This window comes from Molothrus ater, chromosome 3, assembly GCF_012460135.2.
Source record: "Molothrus ater isolate BHLD 08-10-18 breed brown headed cowbird chromosome 3, BPBGC_Mater_1.1, whole genome shotgun sequence".
Taxonomy (NCBI): Eukaryota; Metazoa; Chordata; class Aves; order Passeriformes; family Icteridae; genus Molothrus; species Molothrus ater.
The window spans coordinates 43,273,157-43,290,636 of NC_050480.2; the positions used below are offsets into that span (position 1 = coordinate 43,273,157).

A 17,480-nucleotide genomic window follows, 5' to 3' on the forward strand; every position below is an offset into this window, starting at 1 on the left:
GATGAGTAATATTCTTGATACTGAAATTTACCAGAAGCCAGTTTGAAAAATCATTCCACCCTTTTTCTACCATAAAGCTGTACACAGCTGAATCCCCACATTAATGTCTCAGGAATTCTATTTCCATATTTTCTGCATATTACACATAGCTTCTGCATTTGTCTGGTCTGTGCTCCATTTCCAAACTGTCATTGTCCCCTCAAAACTCAGACATCAGGGAGCCAGGAAAGTAGGTAGGACAGGCATCAATATTCACTATGTGCCTAGAGAACAGGATTTTCTAGAAAAATGCTACACAATGTTGTAGAAAAGATGAGAATGAACAAAGGTGTCATTTCTTCAGTATCAGTGTGACGTACCCTCTTCCATTTTGTCATTTTCCTCCCCCACAAATATGCCTGGTAGCTTTAAATTTAAAAAATGAAAACCAAATAAAATAGTTGATAATTGAACAATCATTCTTCTCAGTGGGAAAACAGGGCTGACAGGTTTTACTCTTGGAAGCTGGTATTATCTGTCATATGAGACAGGGACTTTCACTTCCTGGGTTACCTCATGGGGTTGAGGTGACACGTAGTCCTTTCATATATGGTTTTGGCTTCGATGCAGACACTCACACAGTCATTTTTAAAACAAGTGAAACAGACTTACAGGGTTAAGTATGAAAGCCAAGAGTTACAAGAGACCAGTGGTGGGAGTGGGGTGTTCCATTCCAACCAGAGAATTGCCTAATCCCAAAACAATCCACTAGAAGGGGAGATAAAGGTGTCTTTGAACTTATGAGCCTTTTAGCACTGCTAGAGGCGGGTAGGCAAATGTATTTTTAAGAAGTAGTTCTAGTAGTTTTCTGTCCTACATTATTTATCCTTTTTCACTTCTTTCTTCTCCTAAAAAAACTGCATGTAACACACTTATCTTTCAAAGATATGCTCAAATAAATCATATGTTCTACTCTAGAGACAAAAAGTGCTCTGAACAGAGAACCAAGTATGCTAAGTAGAAATTCTTGTTACTTTTTCAGTTGTTTTTTTTTAATTTCAGAGTATTCCTCTCAACTCAGCAGTGACTTTGCAGATTGCTGGAGTGACAGCATCACTGAAGGTGAAGGCACTGGCATAGTGGCTGGGTTTTTAAACACGGAGACAAACTCCAGTTGGTCTTCACACACCTGGTTTTCCACTCTCATGATTTCATCACTCTTTATAGAGTCAGAGAATGGCTTGGGTTGGAATAGACCTTTAAATGTCACGTAGCCCCTTGTGCAATTCAATCAAACTGTCTTGGCTCTTTCTCCTTACCCCCACACTGCTGCTTCATCACGGATCTGTGCCATTGCTCACATATCAAGCAATAAGCAGGAAGGGCTGACGGCCAACCATTCCAGACGTGTGATGGTAAAGATGGAAATAAATACTATCAGCCTATTACTGAAGATCTAAAACACTGACTTTCTGAAAGAGATCATAAAAGGGAACCCTCTTCACCCCCCAAAATATGGGAAAATAGTTAGAACTTGTTCTCTACAAGGCTAACTATAAGCTTAACACCATATTACCATGGATACTCCTTTTCAGTAAACACTAATATAACAACCAAAATATGTGAATTACTGAGCCTCACAACTAAGACAAGTTCTAGGAAGAGATGCCCACCAGCCTTATCTTCCCATCATCCATGGAAAACAAAGCATTACTTTCCCAGATGATCTCCAAAAACATGACATGTGATAAGTTACCAAAATACAGGTATCACTGCCCACTCAAAGTAGCATTGGCCCTCTTTCTCTGCAATTGCTGCTATCTTGGACTGTATTTTCATTGCTGAAATTTAAAATCCATAAAGACTGGACTGATGCAGGGGCGTCCATGTGTGTCCACACACAGCACCTGACACAACAGATCCCAGTCTGTGACTGGAATGCCTTGGCTAAAAAGCAAGATGAGCAGCAGCTTCAGGCAGGAATCATGGATACTCATGTTTCACATAATGGTGAGTTTATCCTAAAGAAACAGTGCAGATTTCTACATTCCTGTACAGTGACAGACAGTGAGAGCTACTCTGGGCAGTGTTAGATTCTACAGGCATAATTCCTTTTTTCTATCTGGAAAATAAGTTATTATACACAGAAACCTAAGACCACAACTATTGAAGCTATGTCTACAGTGCAAGACTTGACTATGGCAGCAAACTTCACTTACTGAAAGGCATGGTATCTAGGAATACTCTCCAAAATTAACACCCCTAACAGCTCTTGCTTGAACCTAAGGGGTTTCTAAATTAGAAAAAAAAAAAAAGGCCTCCAAAACCTCCAAAAGGACTGAGAGTATTCTATGCAGCAGAAATAAAGCTGTCCAATAATATTATACTTCTATTTTGGTCACTTACATATACAAGAATCCAGTCTATACACATGAGCCCATTCACTGCTATCTAGAAATTTATTTGAGCAATCTTAGTAGATTGAAGGAGATGTATTCTTGCAACTCTTTCCCACCAAAAACCCCTAAGACAAATATTTCAAAATTATTAGTACACAGATGAAGACTGCATCACTGAAGACAGGAAGCAAGGAGCACTGTTATTCTGATTAATTAGTTTCAAACTCATTTAACAAACCAAACTACATCAATGTAAGTTGAGAACAGTTTAAAATCCACACAGGATTTTTAGTAACTGTCCTTTGAAGCAATAAATAAGCCACCAGAAAGTACTTTCTTCGGGTATGGGTAATGGAAACTATCTAACTTTTATTTCAAAAATATACATTTACATAGAGCTGGGAAAAGCTGTGTGCCACATATGAATACATTCACATAAGTTCAATTTTTCTGGCCCAATTCCAAAAATCTGATTTTTTTTTCCAGACTGATTAAGACAAACTGCAAGTTCCATACAAAGGAAAAAAAAAATTATCTGGATGACAAGTACTTAACTGGTTCTGGATACATTTCAAATCCAAACTAACTGATATGAACAGAAGGCAGAAGACAAGGACTGACTGATTCCAGAAACATTCAGGGATGTGCTCTTCTGCCCCATGGCAAAATCCTGGAACACTGGAATGCTAAAGACTGATATCAGGATGGCTAAATTCCAGACCAAATATTTGTAAAAAAAGTAACAGGGCATACCTGACTTTTTTTAAAAACATCTCTTAAATATTTGGGCACAGACCACCAAACAGATGGAGCAGGAGACAAAAAATCAGTACATCATGAAATTCTAGTCAAGTGAAAAAGATGGCACAGAAATTCCCATGTCTCCAATCTGATGGATGGAATATCTGAAAAATAAAAACACCTCCTCCTGGAAAAAAAGAGAAAACCCTTTCGTATATCAATGCTAAGGTAGCTATTAGAGCTGCCAATTTCTGTTCAAGATTACAGGATTGAAGATGAGATCAAAAATAAAGCCTGGCTGAAGTGAACTCAGGTAATGTTAAGCTAAGCTCAGTTAGCCGAGAGCTTGAGAAAAAAATAGTGAGCTGAAAAATTGCTGCTATTGCATGTAAGAATCCAAGGAATGAACAAAAGAGCTGATAAAACCATGCTTAGGATTTAGAGCTTTGTATTACACAAAAGTAAATGAAAGTTCATAGAGGACCTGGAAAGAACTGGATAAGGAGTGATGACATCATTAAACAGAGGTCAGGGAGATAAAGAAATTTCAAAGCAAGCAGGAGAAACTCAGGTTTTTGCACGTCAGAATCTAAGGCATTTACCTACGTACTCACCTGAAACCAGGTTTACAGTATTGCTATATGCAAGGATGGATAAGCAGCCGCTGTCCTATCGCTCATATACAAATGTGTCGTGGGGTAAGGTTTATGAGGAGATGCTCTACAGCACCTCAAAGCTGTAACCAAATCACCTTTGCATCACTGGGATAGCACTACAGAAATCTATCCATGTGTCTTCACATCATCATCACCACAGGGAACAACTTCTGCACCAGCCAGGGCAGACAGACTTGTAAACCTGCTCCACTCACAACACGCTGCTTTCACTGACAGCAGTGACAGATAGTGTCCTGCCCATCAGTCCTCAAGGCCTCAAATACACAGACAGAGACCTGCTATTTTGTGCTCATGGTTTTTATGAAGAAATTATCTGTTCTAATTTCAGATGCATTACTCTGTACTTCCTACTGTGAACAATTTTGGGTTTCTTTTTTATGTGACAGCTTTACAGAAAATGAAAACTGATCATCCCAGCAGTAGCACCATGAGAGGAGGTCCTGACAAGCTGCAGACCCACAGCTCCTCCACACCAATATCAAGCAAGGGCAAAGCTGCTCAGGAGCACTATGAGGAAGGGAGCCATTGCCTGGCCACAGCAGTTGGGACCTGTTTGCTTCCCAGTCACCTCTGAAGAACACATTCCTTTTTGTTCTCCAAGTGCCCAAGTCACACACAGGTATCATCATCTTGCAAAGAGTTTGTGCCTGCCCTAGTGACAGTCTGTCATTTATTTTAGTTGTGTGAAAGTGCACATTTGGCCACATAAAAAACCCCCCAGGTCTGCCAGGTGAGCAGTGTGCAGCCACTCCCCAGAACACATCATGTGCGTCTGATCAAGGTCTGTGACGGGACATGACAGCAGCCTGACACCTGACCCAACCCACACCCTCACCACTCACACAAGACTACAGATCTGTCCATCCTCTTTTAGGTGCTATGTGCATTTTAGCCAGGAGAGAGAAATATTTCTGGTCATGTGATGGCAAAGGCACTGCAAGGTCACTCAGAAAGAGTGACAGGGCCAGATGAACCTGTTGGACATGCCAAACATTGTCTGCAGGTCACAGGATGAATTCTCAACTGAGAATACTGTATAATAATTTTCCTCAGGCAACTTACTTGAACGAAAATCCATGAGAATTATTAAGCTAAACTGGAAAGTTAAACTTATGTTAAATAATGCGTTTATACCACAGCTGCTTTTCCATACAGGGTCTCAGTTGGTCTTGTACAACATAATTCAACAGCAAAATCAGTCTGGACAAAGCACAGGACTTCAGCACAGGCCCATTAGTCTCAGATTTCAGAGTTTATATTCACATGCTGAAAGGTACCTTGAGTACTTACACTGTTCTATAGACATACCCCAAAACAATTCCTACTTCCTAATTTCTAAAACTGAAGTTCTAGAGGAAACAATCACTATGAATTTGCTATTCAAAATGAATTTCAAAATCTGAGCACAACTAAATCAAACTATTGTATGTATATATAGCTTATGCTCTAAAAAAAGAACAAGAAAAACTCACTTAAGAACACAGGTTAATTATAAAATAAAAATTGGTTTTATTTTAATAAAAAAGGAAACTAATAGGGTAAATTAATTATTCTCCCAATTAAGTTCTTCAGGAGTAATATATTTCCTTTCAGAATAATTAATGTACAGAGAGAAAGTGGGTAAGACTATTTCACCCTGCAAGAATATAACTGGAACACAAGAACCACTTAAGGAAGGAGAGAATCAAGCCTGATACCTCTGGAATGTTCTTCAGGCTGGGCATTTGATGTGAGCAATTGTTCACCAGTAAATAGCACAAAATCACTTAGAGATCCATTCTCCTCTGCAATATATTTCAGGAAATAGAACTCTTGGTAGTTACACCTGCTGAGCTATAAGATGTTCTGCCAATAACTAGAGTTGACATTTGAGGATGCTACATTTCAGCCAGAACAACATGCTTTGCAACCCAGAAGTCCTCTGCCAAATAGAATCTATCATATTTCCCCACCCTGAAAAATTTTGATTATGGTGATTTTTTTTTTGACCTCCATAAATATTGAAAATTTTGTTCTGCTGGTTTTGGCAAACCAATCAAAATGAACAGAGTAAAATAAGAATAAAAAAAAAACTGCTATGAAGCACAAGTATGGAAAAGATGTTCCTTCTAGCTTAAAGAAAACTATGTTACCACTGTTGTGCAAACACCTCAGTGAAACATACTACAGCATTTGCTCAGTTTTGAGTTAAACTTTACAAATTCTACTAGCAAACCAAAAGTTAAAATCTTCACTTGATTAAGATCATGAATTGCTGCTCACTACTTATCAAAACAGCTTGAGTTACTAGACCGCCTTTCACAGTGGGCCCTCTTCAGGATCAGATTAAGCTCATTCCTACTCTTCTTCCATCGACCAAATAATCATTCTCTTGCAACATTACAGAAATCAGCTCAAATTAGAAATCTCTGGACCTGACTGAAGAACAAGGAGGTTTAACACAAGGGCTTATTTTGAAACTTCTTGAAGAAAAAATGTATGAAATTTCAAGTACTCCAGTAGACTGAGATTATGAGCTGAAGCAAGAGGAATCATCTTTACATGCTTTAAATTAACCTTCTCAGAAGTGCCTTTACTGGAACAGTGCCATTAAAATTCAAATTAACGCTAACTTTTGTGTGAACAGAAAGTCTGAACTTAATATTAGTAATTTACAACAGATATCTTGTAAATCTTTCACAGCACTCAACTTGAGGGTAGCATTAAAAGCATATTTCTAAGCAGTTTGAAGCCTAATCCACAAGGAGATTGCTTATCTACAAAGCCACCTGCATGCTGTAGTTTAAAGTATTATGCTGAGAAAAGAGTATGTAGACTATTTTAAGTGGCTTTTTCCCCCTACTGTTTACAAAAAACATTTTTGAAGTATCCATAACACAACTTCCCTACCCTCAACTAGTGAATCACCATCTGCTAATCTAAGGAAGAAAAAAGAAAAAAAAGAAAAAAAAAGAAAAAATAATATCATTCCCCAGGTATTAGCCTATATAACAGTAATTTAACTCCTGCCTTCCATGTAGCTCTTTTCATTTTTATCATTGTTTCTCATTCCCGTTATCCATTTTCTCCTTCTGTCCGTCCTTAAGAAAAGCCTCCTACTCCATCCCAGCTGCCAGTTTCTGAATTGTTAATACAGCCAGAAAACAGCAGTATGGGGACTGGTTACTTTTGCAGGAAACTGCACAAGCAGCAGTTAAACTTTCAATCACACAGCTCTAACCAACACAACTGACAAAGTGGGTGAGCCAGGTGACAGGAAATTCCCTGGGAGAACGCCACAGGTTCAAAGACATTTAATTTCAAGTGTCTGAACACAGCAGCTGAGTTGCTGTAATTTATTTTGTAAGGACTCAAGCTGCCAAATGTGTTTAACACATTTTACCTTACTGTTGGGAGTGGTCAAGAACACACAGCCAGCTCTGATCATCTGCAGGTAATCATTAAGTCATTATAACTGTCCTTCTTTGATTTAAGGCTTCTATTGAAAATTTCAAGTAAAAAATTATTGAAAGCCACTACAGAAATGCTGATGTTCCTAAAAGAATTTCCTTAAAGGAACACCTGATTGCCCCTCTCATCTATGTAAATTGCCAGCCCGAGTGCTTGGCAGCTGCACAACCTCATATTGGGTTCTCTGTGCGTGCTGTGCATGTGCCACCACAAAGCTTCCTCTGACATGTGCCCACAAGATGTCAAGGGCAGCCTGTCAGCCACAGCACATCCTGCTGCACCCCTGCATGGACACTGACAGCATCCAGCTCTCAATGAAACACTGCCAAAAGGCTGGCCCCTCATAGGATAAATTTCCTTACAAGTCTAACATGAAATACTGGTCTTGCTGTGTTCACTGGGAATTTTACAGCTAACTTGAAGGCAGCCAAAATTTCATTGTCATTTTTAAATATCCCATGCAGAGGACATAGGCACATTAAAATAAAATCTAAAAAAAAAAAAAAATGTAAAAAGCTTTAGATTGAATATTGCCCAAAACTGGGCACCACTGGCAATGGAACCAGTCCTATGCCAGCATAGAAAGCTGTGGCACACCTGCATCCTGAGCACCATACACAACTGACTCTCCACTTCTGAAGATAACAGCAGAGCAAGGGGAGGCACAGAGTAGGGTGAGTAACTCAGCTACCTCTGAGAAAGCAGCTGCTTTACAGAGAGACACGAGAAAGGCTGGGACTCTTCAATTTAAAGAGATGGCTGAGGGGCATATATCTGAAGCCTGCAAATCTGTAAAGGCAGCAGATGAAAAGAATGCAGACCAGGTTTTCCACAAATCCTACAATACTAGGCATCAGGAAGACCTGGTGAAATTATCAGATCAGCTTAAAACCAATGAAGGACAACATTGCTTTGCACAGAGCACAATGAACATCTAGAATTTGCTGGCACGAAGCTGTGGACTCAGAGAGGACCAGCACATTCAGGAAGGGACTTAACAAATTCACAGACACCAAATTATTAGCACACTCTCCAGCATCCCTAGTGTAACAATTGTGGGATATTAGGGAAAAAAGTGGCAAAAACCAGTCATCTGGCTAGACTTAAATTCCTAAATTGCATTTCCCTGTGAATGCAGACATATTACTTACTTAGATGGTCCACTGGTTGCTCAACATTTAAGTTCTTAGGCATATTGTTATGAAGCAACAGCAAAAACCTTACTGGGAATTATGAGCAAATTTGGCCTGGCTATGAAGGTCAACAGAGACTGCAGCTTTTTAAGTCAAGGCTGCTGTTTATGTTTGCAGAGAAAATTCAGTGGATCATTTCACACTGATACATATAAGAGGCAGATAAATAATCACAGGTATTAGAGACACATTTACTTAAGAATTTCTGCTACAGTTTTGGCCTATTTCAGTGTAACTAACATGCAGAAACTGAAGCGTGGCTTGCAAAGCTTATTTTGGTAAGCAACAACAATGTAGGACCAAACAATGCTAGTCTCCCTAGATTACATCAATTTCCAGCTTGAAATTTTGAATTGTTCCAGTGCTGTTTTTCTGGCTTACCTTCACTGCACTGAAGCAGAAGGCATAGAGGACAATCAGAACAACAAAGCTTCGGGAAATGCTGTACAATGCAGACACGAACCCAGCAGCAGCTGAAACAGAGACATGTGGTAAGTGGGAAGAAAGAGGAATTTTTATTTCTGACCCAAAGTAAGACGACAGTGTAGATGCATCTCAGTCTTCCCAGCTACTTAAGCTATAATGAAAAACAAAAAAAAACCAACCCACTACTAACAAAAAATCTCGATGCTTCATCTCTCAAGGGCCTTCTTGAATCTCTGACTGAAATAACACAAAAAATTTATCACACATCAAGTTTCTCATCAATATGCCTTTCTGTGGAAAATGCAAACTTTTTTTCTAGATGTTAACGGAAAAAGAAAGTAAAAGGTTTTCTTTTTTAATAAATATAGTAAAGATTCACATCACATATGGCAGGAAAGCGCTCTTTGATATCAACCATAATTTGCAACCTATAGTTTCAAAAACTTGCATGCAATTTTTCAAAAGCAAAAAGAAATCCAATCAAGTGGGCCTTATAAGTATTCACCTCACTGTTAGATGAATAGTATTAGCTGTTTGAACTTTAAAATGCACTGTGCTATGTAACATGCAATAATATATTCTAGTTTTAGGTTGTAAGCCCAGAAAGATGGCAGATGGCTACTTACCAGAACCACCAAAAAGCAACATATCTATTTGTTCCAAAAGATATATGCAGAAGGTATTGATCTGAGGGAAAAGTCCAAGAAGAGAAATTGCAGGAAAGCAATATAAAAACACTAAGGAAAAAAAAAAAAAAAAGTATTTTAGAACACAGCCACACATCCAATGTATGGAAAATAAAGAATGATAGCAGAATAAGAAATTGTTGCAATAAATTCTGAAGATTATTCAAGGGAGCAGACCTTAACATTACCAGCAATGATTACACTTTCCTCCTCATGTATTCAAAATAAATAATGCCATTTTACACATAAGAAACTAAAACTCAGAGTTAACCTTAAGATTGACTTTGGATAAAAACAGTGGCAGAAAAAATAGCATTGCATAGTCTCCTTACTGTTTCTCAAATACTTTCAAGCTTATATTTGTTCCTTTCAAAGTAGAGAAATTCTAATTTGCAGACTTTGGAACTTCTTCCTTGAATCTGAGATAGTTCAAGAACAGCTACAACAATTCAATATAAACAAAAAAAAAAATTAATGGCTAAGATCTGAAATATCTTGGCTATCACAATATCCTTCCTCTCCCAGAAATCAAGAGCAGAACTTATAGCAGCCCCTAAAAATGGGAGAAACCTATAGTGAAGCTTCCCCCAGTATTCCACCTGCTTCCAGCAGAATGGACTTTAACTTCACAGTAGTGAAAGAACATTAAAAACAGGAAAGAAACTCAGGGCTAAGATCCAGTCTTACAGCTTTACATACTCTCTTTCTGAACAGAAATGCTTATTTTAATGCTACTTTTAATGGCAAGGAAAAGCAGGAGTCATAATTCAGGTAATCTTGCTGTTAGTCTTAAGTCCTGTTTACTTCCAGCCATCCTCCTCCCCATTAATTCGCTCTCAGCTCCACCACAGAAAATGCTAAGCAAGACTGTCTAGCAAAGCATCTAAACACACACTTGACCCAAGTGTAAATGTTTAGGGAAACACACACATAACCACATTAATCAACATTTCTCATATTGTTAATCATATTCTTACTGCTTCATTGTACTAGTACCACAATGCTCTGCATGGCAGAGAGTGTGGCAGCCACTCTTCCTTGTAAACAAGCTTGTCTTTGTTACCTTAGATCCTAGGAAGACTGCAGTTTCCTCCTATGCATTCTCATAAAAAGCAAATTAAACAAATCACTAGTATGACTTATTCCCCATTCCCCCAGTCAGATTTTTGAGAAGAGAACAAAAGGGTTTGTGTTTTTTGCTGAATGCTAATTTCACATCTGCCAGCTCATCTTACTAAGGCATCTTGCACCAAAAGGAAACAACACACCAAGTCTGATCTGACAGCTTTTATCTTCACCATATTATACACTGCTGCTACCTAATACTGTAAATCTTGCTGAGAAAGCCCAACACAGGAGAGAAAAAGACATGTTCAAGTGCTAAACACAGACAGCACTCACTTAAGTATACTTGGATTCACAATGCACCTTCAGCACTACTTCCCACTACTGGCACAAATCATCCATATGTAAGAAAATGAGGAAATGCTCTCTTCTCAGTGTTTTACATAAAAATGCCAATATTAAATTCTTCTTCTTCTATTACTCTGCACATTTTTAGATATTCTACCAAGTCATGCCAAGCCAAGCAAGGACCACTCTTGAAGACAGGCAATAGCACAAAAGAAAACTGCTCAGCAGGCCATGGGGACCCAAAAACACACTGCTGAAAATGTTTTAACTATCCCCAAAACACATTGCTGAAACTCTCAGGAGATATTGTTCCTTGGGCAAAGGACTTGCAGAACTGCCAGAACTCATCTTATACTACAGACTTACAGGCCAAATGATTGCCTCTGCTGTAGCAACTTCAGAGAAAGTGGAATAAGAGCAATGGAAGGAAGGATGAGATTAAAGAGTTGACAGTACACCAAGATATATAGAGACAAATGTAAACAAGGAGGGAAAAGTTAGTTGACCATAGAACTGTCCTCACCTCACCCACTCTCTATTAATACCTTGAACAACCCTAGCAACTTCTTTAGCTAAGGCAGCTTAGTTTATCTCATCTTGCACCAAGGAGCACACAGGACAGGAAAATAAACAGTTGTCACCTACAAAAAGATTGCACTTAGAAGCAGCAGATTCCCTTTTGGGATGCAGACAATAAAACTAACTGATTAATCCTTCAGAATTGCATTATGAATTCCAGAAAGAATTTCTTTAAGCATCACACATTTTCATTGAGACCCACAACCCCTTTAAAAGCTGGACCCTAAGAGATCATTGTGCAAGCTGCTGCATTTAACACTGCAGTTTTTCTCTAAACAAGTACATCTCACATAATGAGAATGAGGGAAATAATGAGTGAGAGAGAAACACAAATTATGACTTTGGAAAATATGTGTCTTTTGAGCAATGTAGAACAGCAACATCACATTGCAAACATTTTAGACATTTAGAAAAAAAGATTATTTAAAAAAAGTATATATCTGAGTAGTAAAACATGCTTCTTTCACAAGGAAAATAAAAGGCATTATTTCAGTGAGAAATAGTCTTTTTGTTCTCTCACTTATGAATATGGGAGAGCACAACATCCACAGGCTTTCTTCCCTTGACAGAAGTTCAGCCACGGTTAAAAGGAGCAGGCAGAGGACTCACTATCAAAAAAATTTGCCACCTCCTGATTCTTAAGTCTTCACACAAACTGTCTGTGAAACTGTTCCATTTACCTGTTGAATGTTTAAATGGTTTCATCACAAGAACTATCATATATAAAATGCACAACTACTTTTGTCACTAACCACACCTGTAGCTCCCAGTGACTGAGGTTGGTTGTCTGTGCCCTTACTTGCACTTCATATGTTAATCTAGCAAAAATGTTAACTGAAATAAGGAATTCAAGATGAAAACCATAGTCGGAATTAAAGTAATGAACCTCCAACTAATAGAAATTTAAATCAATAGCAGAATCATCACCAATTTAAAACAGAATCAGATCACAAGCAGATTGAAAATAAATGAACATGTTAAAAACCATGTTTCATAAGTAATTAGGTTACACATCTAACAAATCTGCAATTATTTCTTTTATGACCTTGCTTCAAGACTTTTATCAGAGTATGATATGCAGCATCACACTAGCTCTATGATTTACATGGCTTTTGCTTTCTACCATAATAAGCACCTGAAATAAAAGACTTTTCCTTTCCTTGGTACTTAAAACACAGAGTCAAAAGTTCTTTGATTTCCAAACATATCAGCTCCAAATACCACAATAAATTCTGATTAAAATATAAACTAAATAGTCATTTTACGATGACAGAACAATAAAAAGATATAAAAATACCTAGCAAATAGGCAGAACTGCAAGACAGCAGTAAGACTTTATTGGTATTTGCAGTCACCAACTTCCCTCATTATTTTATAGCCCAAACAAAATACTTCTATACCTTCATTACCTAAGAGAATCTACACTAAAAGCACAGCAAGATGACACAGGATGCCAGACTGCCATGGCTTACAGAGGTCACTGCACTGTGAACAATTGCAAGGATTCACAGCAGCCAGAAGTTAGGGCTCCTATAGAGACAAAGCAAGGAATAGCCAAAGCACAGCACCAAACATCACTTGAGTCAAGACACCATGGCAAAACAAGAACAGGGACAAGCAAAGGGAAAGGGTTTCTTCTCTCTTTCTCATTTAACACATGCCAGCTGGGGAGATGAGCCTGTATTTCCTCTCTCCCCCACCCCCTCCTGCTTCAAGAACATGCTCTGCCATCTCTTTTGAGACCAGCCAAAATTAACACATTTATAACCACACTTTGTTTTCTTATGCTGGTTGCTATAGTTTTTCATTTATCTCTATCCCAAGTGTCATCTAGAATTCTTGCTGAATTATTTATCAGCATTTTTACTGCTCACCTTTGACAGACAGAGAAAATAAGATGTAAGGAGAAACTTAAGTGAGACCAAAGGAAAGTAATGAAAGAAGCTAATTAAAATAAGTGAGATGCATGCAGCTCTTCACATTCCCCTGTTTCTGGTGAGAAGAACTGGGAGCCATAGTACCCTTGTTAAGGACCAGGAAGCCTTGCTAAAAATAGTATGCCCTTCAGGCAGTAAGTCTGACCTGAGTATGGCAAAAAGCAAGTACAACAGTCACAGGTGAACAAAGACCTCAAAGGTTACACACTATATCACAAAAATGCGTTTCTTCTGCTACAGTATGGTCTCCTGGTTCTAAATTCACAAACCACCAGGCCATCTTTGGTACACTACAACACAGCTTTCTGGGAAATTTTCACAACTTTTACAGTAAACTTCACATTCCCCACTTTGTCCCTTAACGGTGTTGCATTATACATGGGAGTGCAGTCCAGCACTTGTATCTGTGGCTCAGCTGGTGTAACATCACAGTTATAGACTGTAAGTGTGGTGTGCAACAGGAACAAGTGTCCTGACAGATTAGGGTAATGTCAGCTGTGGCCACTCCAAATCAGTGCCAAGGGATCACCACACCTGTCTTGGGGCAATATCTGAATGTCCTCAGCAACCTCAGAACATGATTCTAGAAGGAAACAGGTTGAAAGAGCTACTGCAGAGTGGCTGCTCCACACTAACTGGTCATATGGACAGTATGATTAAACTAAACCAAGATAAAGCACTTGGTGATCAGAAGATTGATGTCCATCCAAGGAACTGGCATGGATTAGCTTCCAGGCATTAAATTTAAAACTCAAGTTATTCTGCAGTAACTGCTCCACACAGACAAGCCATTACACAGATGAACAGCATTTCACAGATAATGATTTTTGCTAATAACATCAGTGACTTTTAGTTTTCTATGGAGACATTTCTATGAGCCTCATTTCATTAAGAACTCCTTTTACATGAGGGAAGGTTGCCAGCTGCCCCTGCCTCATCTTAAGTCATTCCAAATGTTTCTATCAATTTGATTTCAGGTTGTGCCTCATAACTTGCATTTGATTGTCAGCATGGGAAAACAAAGACTCACACTTAATTCCTTTTTGCAGTCCTAGGAAAAACATTGACTCACCTATTACATGGTCTCTGGCTGACTGGAGAGACCTGGGTGAGAAGAGCTTCAGGCCATACATTGTATAAACAGGAGGATTTGTGTCTTTAGATCCAGCATCTAGCAGCAAAATAAGGCCACACAATATACAAAAATATACAGGTCTGCTGTAGATTATGATTTTATTGTGTCCCTGGAAGAAAAACCAAAAAGTTAGACTTTTATATTCATTCTTCTACTGCATGCACTGCATTAACTTGGAGAGAGGGTCAGGAGTCAGACAAAATATTTTAATGACTTATACATAATAATTAGTAATAAAAATGTGACAAAGTATTTCATCTTCTTCCAGAGGAGACTTTCAAAAGACACAATGAGCAGTTAAGACTGACTCCAGCAACCATTTATGCTTTTGAAAAACTTACCCTTCTGGACCTTTCAAAACTTACTAATTCCAGGAGTTGCCATTTTTTGTGAAGAAAGAAACCTCAATCTGTCTGCATCTTTCATCTCAGTAGAAAAAGAATTTTTCTCAGTATTTCTTTTATTTCAATGAACATCTGCTTCAGGTGGTTTGACTTTTCTTTTTTTTTACTTTATAAAATTTAAAATTAATTTAATTTTTAATTGACTCCTGGGAATAAAAACTATAATAGAGCATATGCCTGCTACAGTGTGAGGCATGGGGATGGATTTTTCTTCATTAATTTAATTTTTTTGTTTCTTTGAACCACTTGACAGCAAATCAGCATGTCTTCTGAAAGGGGTGACACTCATCAGCAGTTTCTGGTCTGCTTCTTATGAAGCACTTTGAAATTATGATCCAAAGGAAGTAGGATCTGGAAGGAACCTCGTCTGATGTCTTTCATATAAATCTCTCACACAATTGATTCCCACTAATCCTACAAAACACTTTTGTGGGGCTGCAGGCCAGGGAACCCAACAGACACTTAAGAAGAACCTTAATAGCTCTCCTGGTAGCAAGCTTAAGGGTAACTAAGACATTTTAAACACTGATGAGTCAAAAGTTTCCTAGAGTGTGAAAAGCCAGAATCAAAGTGAGAAGAATCCAAGTTTGCCTCGCTTAAAGCTGCCGTGCAACTGTTCTTATTTGAAAAATGCAATTTAAGTGAATATAATAAAAGATCATGTCTTTTTTTGAGTCTACTTACTGACTTGAAACTGTGGCTGAGTTTGTTTGGCTGCCAGCCAAGCTTGCATGTTAGATTGCTATTAACTGATCTGTACTCTCTTTTGGGATCAATCAGTTAACAAGGTGGCAGATTACAGGGAACTGGTGGGTTTACATCATGCCTCACATCCATAGAATATGAATCAAGTCAGGGACATAAATCCTTGCTCTTTAATAAATTTCAATTTTACTACTTCTTTTTTTTTTTTTTTTTTTTTTTTTTTTAAATAGGACACATGCCCACAAAACAATCCATGGAGAATCACAAAGATAATGATACAACTTTAAAAATGAAAAATAATTTAAGCTATTACTTTCTGGCCTTTTTTAAACTTCAGTTCATTTATGTAAAATATGAGCTGTGCCTTAGGAAAAGAGACCAATAAATATGCACCTAAACAATTGCTTTATGTTTTATATGCTGACATTCACTCTAGGCTGTTTTATGGTGATTACACTCTGTTGCATTCTTGTCGTACCTCTTGACCTATGGAAGCCAGTTTTATCTTTGCACAGTGATTATTTGAAGGCAGCTGGGTAAGACAGATTTGATGACTACAAGCCCAGAGGTTTAACTCCACACACCTTGCAGTCGCATGCAGAACACTGACATACTCAATTAGGATTACAGTGCATATTTAACTCTTACTTCTAAAGAAGTCTGCAGTGCTTTGGGTGAAGAGCTGGCTGAAGGGTGGGCAGAGCTCAAAGAGCTGCACTGAAAGGGGCCACATCTGGCAGGACCCATCAGCAGTGAAGTTCTTCAAGGCTGAGTTCTTGCACCATTTAGCAAGTTTGCCAAAGATACCAACCCCAGAGGTGCTGCTGACTCTGTTGAGGGTCAGGCAGCTTTGCAGAGGGAACTAGAGAGACTGGAATGCTGGGCAGTGATTAATGAGATTCAATGCTAGGTCCTGCTCCTAGGATGAAGTAATGCTGGGCACAAGTGTAAATTGTGAGATGAGTGGCTGGTAAGCAGCCCTGCAGAAAGGGGCTGGGGGTGCTGCTCACCAGCAGGTTCAATGTGAGTCCACTGTGAGTGCCACCAGCCAAGAGGGAAAAGTGCATCTGGAGTGCATCAAACACAGCAACATGAGCTGGTCAAGAGGTGATTATCCTGCTGTACTCAGCACTGGTACAGCCCCACCTTGAGTGCTGTGTGTTTTGGGCCTCACTATTTAAAAAGGATGTGAAGGTCCCTGAAGGCATCCAGAGGAGGGCAACAAAGCTGGTGAAATCGTTGGAAGGAATGTCCTGTAAGGAGCAGTTAAGGATTTTGGGCTTGTGAAGTTTGGAGAGGACAAGGCTGAGGGGCAACTTCATTGGTCCCTACAGGTTCCTGAGGAGGGGAAGTGAAGAAGGTGGTGCTGGCTCCTGTCCCATCCAGTGACAGGGTAAGTGGGAATGGCATGGCAGCATCAGGCAGGAGTATTCCTTGTGAAAAGGTGTCAAACACAGAAACAGGCTTCCTAGAGAGGTGGTTGATGCCCCAAGCCTGTCAGTGTTTAGAGGAAGCATTTGGACAATGCTCTTAACAATTTGTTCTGACTTTTGGTCAGCCCTGAAGTGGTCAGGCAGTGCCACTGGATGATCATTGTAGGTCACTTCTATCTTAGTTAGAATAGAACAGACTAATACAATCACTCTTACCATGCTAACTATAGTAATGCCACTTATGATTAAGGAAGCAGATTCCAGAGGCTTTCTGAAAGCTGCAAAATGTGAACAAATACTACCTTCCCTGTTTTTCAGGTGGT

The 17,480-nt window shown here is 38.9% G+C and overlaps 1 protein-coding gene across 1 annotated transcript in view; it reads right to left on the bottom strand.

Annotated features, from left to right (window-relative positions):
* Positions 1–17,480, bottom strand: part of PCNX2 (pecanex 2) — a 151,371-nt gene that overhangs the window by 90,188 nt on the left and 43,703 nt on the right. The window contains 3 exon segments of the mRNA XM_054514349.1: positions 8,821–8,912; positions 9,492–9,602; positions 14,553–14,724. Of these exon segments, the coding sequence (XP_054370324.1) occupies positions 8,821–8,912; positions 9,492–9,602; positions 14,553–14,724 (375 nt within the window).